General features: G+C 42.9%; 1 protein-coding gene across 4 annotated transcripts in view; it reads left to right on the top strand.

Annotated features, from left to right (window-relative positions):
* The first annotated feature begins 3,157 nt into the window (after positions 1–3,157).
* The window catches only part of LOC120536009 (transcription termination factor 1-like), a 43,351-nt gene continuing 36,528 nt past the window's right edge, over positions 3,158–9,980 (top strand). The window contains exons 1-2 of one of the 4 annotated variants that reach the window (XM_039764289.1): positions 3,159–3,260; positions 6,077–6,525. In XM_039764289.1, coding sequence (XP_039620223.1) covers positions 6,466–6,525 — 60 coding nt within the window. In that variant the 5' untranslated portion in view covers positions 3,159–3,260; positions 6,077–6,465. Of the gene's footprint in view, positions 3,261–3,387; positions 3,562–6,076; positions 6,526–9,980 lie in introns of those variants that run through there. The other 3 variants (XM_039764290.1, XM_039764291.1, XM_039764292.1) reach the window with 3 other exon arrangements.

Here is a 9,980-nt window from a genome sequence, read left to right as displayed (position 1 = left end):
ATAAATGAAAATACACACACACTATGGTCTGAACACAGTAAAATGACTAAAAAGCAAGAAGAAGATAAAGAGAGAGAGAGAGAGAGTGGATGAAAGTCCTCAGTGTTGGGGTGTGCAGCTTTGTTCATATTGGTGCTCAGTTTTGTTTTAATTCTCTCCTTCACTGCAACTTCAAGGGAGTCCAGAGTGTGTCTTATAACTGAGCCTGTCTTTTAAATTAGTTTTATTAATTCAGTGGTCTGAATATATTTTTACTTGTATTTATATAGTGCCTTTCCCATGCTAAAGATGCTTAATATATACTGCTCAAAAGAATTAAAGGAACACTTTTTAATCAGAGTATAGCATAAAGTCAATGAAACTTATGGGATATTAATCTGGTCAGTTAAGTAGCAGAGGGGGTTGTTAATCAGTTTTAAGCTGCTGTGGTGTTAATGAAATTAACAACAGATGCACTAGAGGGGCAACAATGAGATGACCCCCAAAACAGGAATGGTTTAACAGGTGGAGGCCACTGACATTTTTCCCTCCTCATCTTTTCTGACTGTTTCTTCACTAGTTTGGCATTTGGCTACAGTCAGTGTCACTACTGGTAGCATGAGGCGATACCTGGACCCTACAGAGGTTGCACAGGTAGTCCAACTTCTCCAGGATGGCACATCAATACGTGTCATTGCCAGAAGGTTTGCTGTGTCTCCCTGCACAGTCTCAAGGGCATGGAGGAGATTCTAGGAGACAAGCAGTTACTCTAGGAGAGCTGGAGAGGGCCATAGAAGGTCCATAACCCATCAGCAGGACCAGTATCTGCTCCTTTGGGCAAGGAGGAACAGGATGAGCACTGCCAGAGCCCTACAAAATGACCTCCAGCAGGCCACTGGTGTGAATGTCTCTGACCAAACAACCAGAAAGACTTCATGAGGGTGACCCAATGGCCCCATGTCCTCTAATGGGCCCTGAGCTCACTGCCCAGCAGCATGCAGCTCGATTGGCATTCACCATAGAATACCAGAATTGGCAGATGCACCACTGGTGCCCTGTGCTTTTTACAGATGAGAGCAGGTTCACCCTGAGCACGTGACAGCTGGAGAAGCCATGGAGAACATTATGCTGCCTGTAACATCATTCAGCATGAGCAGTTTGGTGGTGGGTTAATGATTGTCTGGGGAGGCATATCCATGGAGGGTCACACAGACCGCTACAGGCTTGACAAAGGCACCTTGGCTGCCATTAGGTATCAGGATGAAATCCTTGGACCCATTGTCAGACCCTATGCTGGTACAGTGGCTCCTGGTGCACGACAATTCCTGGCCTCATGTGGTGAGAGTATGCAGGCAGTTCCTGGAGGATGAAGGAATTGATACCATTGACTGGCCACCACACTTTCCTGACCTAAATCCAATAGAACACCTCTGGGACATTATGTTTTGGTCCATCCAATGCCACCAGGTCGCACCTCAGACTGTCCAGGAGCTCAGTGATGCCCTGGTCCAGATCTGGGAGGAGATCCCCCACAACACCATCTGTCATCTCATTAGAAGCATGCACCGATGTTGTCAGGCATGTATACAAGAACACAGGGGCCATACAAAGTGCTGCGCAAATTTGGAGTTGCTGCAATTCAATTTTGGCAAAATGGACTAGCCTGCCACATAATTTTTTCACTCTGATTTTTGGGGCATCTTTGAATTCAGGGCTCTGTAGGTTGATCATTTTCATTTCCATCAAACGAGGTGGCATCCTTTCGTTCCTAACACATTACCCAGTCTATATCAGTATAGATATCTAGGAGGATTTCTTTTTCCCATTGAGATCTGATGTGTTTTCAAAGTTTTCCTTTAATTTTTTTGAGCAGTTTATATACATAATAAATAAAATATAAATATAAAATATTGTATATCAAGAGGCCCTCAGATACCAAAGCTATCATTATAAATTCTTCTCAATACAAATTATTAAATTAAAAAAAATATTGATTTTTAAAGATTCACTACTACTTGGGCAGAGCCGCGGGGGGCAGCTAGTACTGTGTGTGTTACATATACCTGTATGTATACTGTATATAGAATAGAGAAGCAGAGAAATTTATTGTTGACTTTAACTGATCTGCATTCTCTATAAAATTATTAAAAATAGCAAGGCAACCAAAACACTAAATCTGTTATGCATTTATTAAATCTGTACAAATATATTGTTTGTATGTGATATAAACTTTAATAACTGGCTTTCTGCAATCACTTAGATTAGATAAACTTAATTAAGCCCATGAAGAAATTCAGATGCATATAGCAACAGAAACAGAAAACAACGTTACAGTCTCAAAGGACAAATAATACAACCAATCAATCAATAAATAAATTAATAATTATAAATATATACATGTATATTGTGCAGAAATATCAAAAATAAATGTCGAGAGGAAGCATCAAATTGCCTGATAGCAGTGGACAGAAAAGATCCCCCAGAAGTGCATCCTAGCACACCGTGGTGAAATGAACCTGTGGCTGGAAGTGCTCAAAGAGAGAGAGAGAGCGCCTCCTGGAGGGGACTTTTCATGATGGCATCACATTTTGACGCTACAGTATATGTTTTTCCGTAACAGCTTCCAATGTGTTCAGGGTTACCCTGTAATAAAGCAGGCTTCCTTGATCAGTTTATTCAGGAATTGGGTTTCTTTTGAGCTCAAGTTCCTTCCCCTGGAGACCACAGATTAGAAAAAGACACTGCCTGCTACGGACTGATTGAGCATTTCCAGCACACAGAACATCAAAAGACCGGAGCCTCCTTAAGAAACAAAGTCTCCTCTGTCCCTTCTTGTACAGCACCACTGTGTTGTCAGACCAGTCCGCTTTGCTGGTTATGTGAACCACCACGTATACTTGTGCCTCTGCACCGCTTTCACGTCGTCCCCCTGAATGGTGACTGCTCTCGGGGGCACTCTTGTTTAGCTGATGTTGAGGTGACTCGTCCCCATTATTTGAATATGTTACCTTATATTTTATTACTTGTAATCTATTACTACAACATATAAAATGCACTATTTACACCTGTACTGTACTGATATAATGAATAAGCGTGTAATTGTTTAGAATCTAGTTAAACTGCTTGTTCTCACGTGCACGTCTTCATATCCTTGCAAACCACACCACTACTTTCAGGAAAGAAGTTTACTTCCGGCGAACACAGTTCTTCCGGGGCAATTTTTTTTCTTTTACTTTTTTTAAACAGAGCCAGGAAGCGTGTTGTGGAAAGAAGGCGATCAGGTATTTAAAATATTTTTTCTCTTTTAATTTAAATAAAAAAAATGCGTGGAGGGCTGCGCCAATATTGAAATTTGAGGATCAGGCGAATGTGGATACGTGCACGCTGCATATGCATTCGACTATGGACGGCGCAACGCGTGTTGCGTATAAGGAAAACCATAGCACTGAAGAGTTAACGCAACAGTCATCAAAGCTTAATCCATTTCAGGGTCCTCGGGGTGCGAGAGCATATTAGGGACACTGCCGGTAACTATCGTGTCTTGCAACATTCTACCTTGGATAAAATGGGTAAAGCTGCTGGGTAAGCCTTAACTTCGTACTTTATCGTACAACGTGTTTTAACTTATTCTGATGTAGAGCGAGCTTTTTGTCGGTGCGTGCGCGCGCACACACATCGCAGTAAAAAGTTCCATTAGCACAATATGTAACAGTAATTTTCCAGTAATACCCAAAATTAGGGCGGCATAGAAGTGCAGTGAGTGGCGCTGCTGCTTCACGGCCCCAGAGCCGGATTGATTTCAAATCCCGTTTTAAGAAGATATGTGTACCCTGTGTAATTCAGTGGCCCTTCTGATTTGGAGGTCTATGCGCGCCGTTTCTGCTTTGATTTAACGCATGCTCTGTGCAGAATGCCGTCCTGTCCGTCAGTAAACGTGCACACGCAGCCGATGTTTCCGCAAGCACAGCGGTGTCTTGAAGTCTGCGTTCGTAGGCTGCAGGCGTGCTACACGTTATTGGTATTTTAGCGGGGCGCTCTGTGATTGACGACGTACAGTAAGCTTTGTTAAAATCGTATCGAGAAATGCCATTCGTTAGTTGCATTGTCAAACGTTTTGCCGCGCTTACTATGTGTTCTGTTACCAATAAATTCTTCAACGGGAGTTGATCAACAAAGGGAAATGTGATTTAGTAAACTATCGGTAATAATAATAACAACACTCAGTAACGCTGTATTAATTCACATTCATGCTATAAGTGACGCAGGCACTTGCGTTGATACAAAGAGGAAATACATTCTACAGCAAATGCTTTGTTGTTGAACTCAATGTATGTCTGTAGTACTAGGGTGTTGTACTGTGTTAGCCATTATGGATGTAATGAGAAGTCAAGCAAAATGACACCATTTAGTGGCTAACTAAAAGGATTACAATATGCAAGTATTTCAAGGCAACTCGGGCCCCTACAAGGTGTCATTTTGCCTGATCTCTGCTTGCCTCAGCCATATGAGGCCTTTAATGACTTCGTGGGCACGGCCATCAGCAGTGTGTCTGTCCCCGGAGAGAGTGTCGACCTCATCGAGAGGTTTACTTACCTCGGCAGTGACATTCATGTCTCTAGTGACTCTTCCTATGAAGTCAGTAGACGGATTGGGAGAGCATGGGGGGGGGCCATGAGGTTGCTGGAAAGGGGTGTGTGGCGCTCCTGATATCTATACAAAAGGACGAGGGTTCAAGTCTTTAGAGTTCTGTTGCTTCCGGTCTTGCTATATAGTTGCGTGACATGGACGCTATCCAGTGACCTGAGACGAAGACTGGACTCCTGTGGTATTGTCTCTTTCCGGAAAATTCTTGGGTCCAGCTGGTTTGACTTTGTGTTGCTCTTGGAGTCCTGAATGAGGCACATTACCTGCATTGTGAGGGAGCGTCAGTTATGGCCATGTGGCGTGTTTCCCAGAGGGTGATCCGGCTCGTAGGATCCTCATTGTTGGGGACCCGAGTGGCTGGTCCAGGTCAAGGGGTCACCCACATTACACCTGGCTGCGGCAGATAGAGGGTCATTTCCGGAGGGTGGGACTGGACCGCGAATCTGCCTGGGGGCGTTGCCAGTTGACATCCCGAGCTGTTTCGTCGTGTGGTGGGTGCAGCTAACGTGCTGTACCAGTGCTTGCTCCCCAACTTGACTTGACTTGACTTGAATGATTAAAACTGTTTGAATGAAATACTTTAAAGTTCTATAAAAAAAAATCCCTTATCTATCACGACCACCCCTTTAGGCTGGGGAGGGATTTCATTTTCACAGCAGGTAGCAATATCCTATAAAACTCAAAAGTTTTCCCAAATATTATGTGCACAGTTGTTCATGGGAGATTAAAACTGATCGAATGTATTTTAAAAACTTGTAGGAAGCAGTCTATGGCGTTGCTTATCTGCTGTGCTCCCTTGCAAAAGTAACACCGGGTAGTTAAAATTGTGCACAGTTTCTTTAACCTCCTTAGCTTTATAATTTTTCTCAAAAGAAAAGATAAAGGCCTAAAAAGCATTGGCTTAGAAAATTAATTTTTATTCTCATCTTTCTACTGTAAAATGTGCAAAACGTTAAAAGTATAAAGTCAGAAGTGTACAAATTCTAATAGTGCTACAAATAATAATGAGGAATATGAACTCCACACTGCACATGTGTGACACGGGCATCACTTTCGGTTTCACTGCCTGAAGACCGAGTCACTTTGTCATCACCGCTGATGAGAGGCATTTCTTACAGGATGGCATTATGAGGCTAGGAGAAGACGCGTCATTAAAATGATAAGAAACATAAAGCATTTTCTGGTCAGCGCACTCTTTTATAACTAAAGATGTTTCCAGAAAATAAGTGCTCATTTTTGTGGGGAGAAAAAATTATATTTAAGTGCAATTTTCCATGAGTCGAGTGCTTGGTTGTGAATATTGGAAAGTTTGATTGAGAGTTTACTAAATTGGAAATTACAGGACAGTAAAAATTTCAAGCCACCACATGCGTATGGGGGACATTTTACAGGTTCAAATAGACCAGGGGGTTGGCGCTCTCACCTGATCCTCTCTCTTCTTGTTCCTCTGCAGTTGAGCCAAAGAACCCTGCCTTCCGATGACATCACCATCGGTCCACCCGCTGCTGACGTAACTTCGGTCAACCTCTGATGATGTAATTTCTGGTACCCAGAATCCATCTTACCGCCACAGCAGTTCCTGTTCTGGCCACCCTAACTCCACCTTTTTTTTTTCCCCACCATATTTAAGACCAGCATACAGCCTATTAGTTCTGTTGTGAATTCCGCTTCTGTTAACCGTGTTTCTTTTACTTTTCCTGACTTTTCAGTATATATTCATCCCCAAATTTTTTTCTGTCTGCTGATTGATTATTTTTTTTAACCACAGTACACAAATTACAAGGAATGGCAATACAGTAATCGGAAAGTTTGCTGTTTTATAACACTAGTCAAAATTATACAATGTTACTTGGCCGTTTGTGCCCTTGCGATGGATCCTTCTGTCTTGCGTATCAACAAAAGGTAGGCAGTCAATTTATCTTCACCATCTGTAAGTGGTTTTAAATTAGTCTTAGCAAAAACATTCCAATTAGACGTGTAATAAAACCCATGTGCATTAGTATGAATGGAGTTCTCATTTTTTTTATGAACAGTCATAAAAATAACATTAGGCCCACTCTAATATAAAATCCTGGTGCCACTACTGGTCCTAATAGTACACTCCCTCAGCTTATTCTTATTTAGTCGTGTATAAAATGCTAGTTGGTTATTAAAGAAAGTTCATTTCTGGATTCACAAATAATCAAAATGAAACAGATTTCTAAAGGAGCATCATTTTTTTTTTTTGGCAGAATGAAAGTTATTCTGTATGACAAAATTCCAAGAAGCTGAAGATTTCATACAAAGGGGTCTGACTGTTTTAAGAGAAGGGGGCAAATTTGATCTGAACAGTATAGAAAATATGGGAAAGGGCCAAATGGAAAAGTGCATAAGAGGATAAGGACTTGAGCGTGTGTAGTGTGAGAAACAAATGCTTTACAGGTCCTGTGACGATGTGGGTTCTGGCTCCACACTCCCATCTGATTTTTGGAAGCACTTGAACCCAACACCGTTGATAATGAAACCGAGTGAGCTAGTCAGTGAAGGCAATAATTGAGCATCTGAGCAAGGGGACGGTTAAAAGTGAAACAGTGCTTTTATTAAAAAGAAACAATCAAAAACAAAATAGTGTTCCAATAAATAGCGCAGTTCATTCAATAAATAATCCAATAAAAGAACGTGGAGGTTAAAACCAATAGAAAAAAAGCAATCCTTTAAAACAAGGTAAAATGTTTCTTACAGGAAGCAGTCTTAAAAACAACAAACAAGCTCGGTGCTTCTTTTAACATGTGACTCCCCTGCATCTCCCTGTCCAGGCTTCGCAACAGAGGAGTCACACTCTCTATGCAGCTGCCCTCCTACAACACACATCGAGACTGGAGACCTCCCGATCCCTGGCTTCGGTATGGCGCTCATCCCAGTCTCGGAGAACTTGGTTTCCAACCAACGGCCAGGTCGCCCACGTTGGGGATTCCAGAACCAAATCTCCCGACTTCCACTGCCTTTCCGCGGCCTCTCTGCGGCCAGTCGCCTTCCCTTGGTCACTCCCGCTACATAATCACTCAGCGGGAGCGACATCCAACTCAAACGCCTGGGTGTAGGCCCAACACCCCAGGCCCTCGCAGCTGCCCGTGAGCGCTCGCTCGCTCGCTCGCTCGCTCGCTCTCTCTCTCTTTCACCGACCTGCCTCCTCATCTGCTCCCAGTAACCTCCGTCCTCTTTCCTTTCCTTTTTCTCTCCGATCGCTTTTTCACCCCCTTCAACCATTTGCGCTTCTTTTTTATAACGTGAGGGGCCATCACAGCTGTAGCATTAGCCACGGGAGCAATCACGAATGAGGGCAGTTCCTCACCTGTGCACTCAGTGAGAAACGCCCACATCGCCGACTGCCCCGTGGCTCGCTACAACAACGCCCCCCTCACGAAGCCGTCTCGGTGATTATTTATTTAAATATGGCCTTTACTCAACGAGCTGTGGACCCATAACACCACAGGTCCTCCGATGGGGTTTTCCTTAAATAAACTTTAAATACTAGTGTCGCCTGCAACAGAGAAAACTCACTGGCATGTTGGTGCAAGAGGCAGAATTTCAAACAAAAAGTCCTCTGAAACTGGCAAATAAAAAGAAAAGATTCGAATGGACAAAAGAACCCAGAACCTTGACTGCAAAGCACATTATGGTCAGCATCCTGAAATCATCCTTTCTCTGTCGAAGATGACACTGGTATCTGGCATGTATTTGGGAAGAAGCCAACTGAGAAACTGTAAGGGCTCGTTTATACTTCACGCTCCGAACACGTATGTGCACACATCACGGCTGCCACACGTTCCCAGCATTCATTTGACGAGTCCTCTGAGCAGGTGATGCATGCGGTAGTTGCAGTACCAGCAAAAAGTCGGTGACGTCAGAGGCTCTGTTCACTATTTATATGTGACAGAAAGCCACTATGCACATCCTAGTAGGTTCGATATGCGCACTTCGATGTTTGATGAATGGTTCGATGTGGTGAAGCAAAATGCCAACATATAGATGCCTTCATGGTGCTTTTATATTGAAGCGTCACATATTCCCGATCGTAATGACACGATACGTTTTAAAAGTCTCACATACCATCTTCTGTGCCGTCTTTTTTTTTTTCCTGGGGCTTCCTCCTGACCTGACAGCAGCGGCAAACAGCAATAGATCGCCACACAGAACACATTTAATGTATGATATTCCAACTCTCTGCACATTTAGAATCCTTTGATTTATACTTGATATCGCTTTCATGATGAAATGCATTAAAGTATGTATGTTACATTTTACAGATAAATCGTTAATTTCATTTAAATAATGAATACTGTTAATAATTACACACATGGGGTGACACGGTGGCGGAGTGGTAGCTCTGCTGTCGTGCAGGGAGTCGCGTTGCTGATATTCTCTGCCTGGAGTTTACATGTTTTCCTGCTGGGTCTCCACAGTGGCCTCCGGTTTCCTTCCAAAGGCATGCAGATTTGGTGACACTAAAATGATGCCAGTGTAGTCCTTGTGTTCACCTTGCGATGAGCTGATGCCCCATCCAGGGTTTGATTCTGCCTCATGCCCAATGCTAGCTGGAATGGACACATCCCTGGATTGATGGATTTAATCATTAAACATCCTTTTCAGAGAAATGCGGTAAGGTGTCATCGGAATTTAACGGGTGTTCCAGGCAATTCACAACACAGTGAAGCCGAACCTGTTCTCACCGTGATGATATCTCGCACTGCCACCTGGTGGATACCTCCAGATTTACGTAAAGTACGCGCGCAAGTATCGTCCTCTGGAGCTCGCGTTGCGTGAAGTATAAACCCAGCCTAAGGCATTTGTTTCTCACACTACACACACTCAAGTTCTTCTCCTCTTATGGAATTGTGTATCTGGGCCTTAGAAGGTGAATGAAGAGAGATTTTTTTGCAAGTCGTATGTCTAGGGTACATCGTCAATACATGTACCCACATTTGTCTGTAACAAAATGAATGAATGCCTTTTACTTATACTGTATAAATTGAATTGTACTGTTTCTACTTAGAACAATCTAGACAAGAACCGGCCATTCAGCCCAACAAAGCTTGCCCCTCCTATCCACTTAATTCCTCCAAAATAACATCAGGTCGAGTTATGAAAATCCCTAAAGTCTTACTGTCTACCACACTACTTGGTCACGTAGTCCATGTTTCTGTGGTGCTCGTTTGGACTTTCTATTGTGCAAAATTTACCCTTAACAAGTTTCCATCTGTGTCCCCGTGTTCTTGATGAACTAATTTTCAAATCCGTTTCGATCCACTGGACTAATTCCCTTTATAGTTTTAAACACTTCAATCATGTCTCCTCATAATCTTCTTTTGCTTAAACTG

This window comes from Polypterus senegalus, chromosome 9, assembly GCF_016835505.1.
Source record: "Polypterus senegalus isolate Bchr_013 chromosome 9, ASM1683550v1, whole genome shotgun sequence".
NCBI classification, from domain to species: Eukaryota; Metazoa; Chordata; class Cladistia; order Polypteriformes; family Polypteridae; genus Polypterus; species Polypterus senegalus.
Note: the sequence above shows the minus strand (reverse complement) of the source record. Positions and strands in the feature narration are given on the sequence as shown.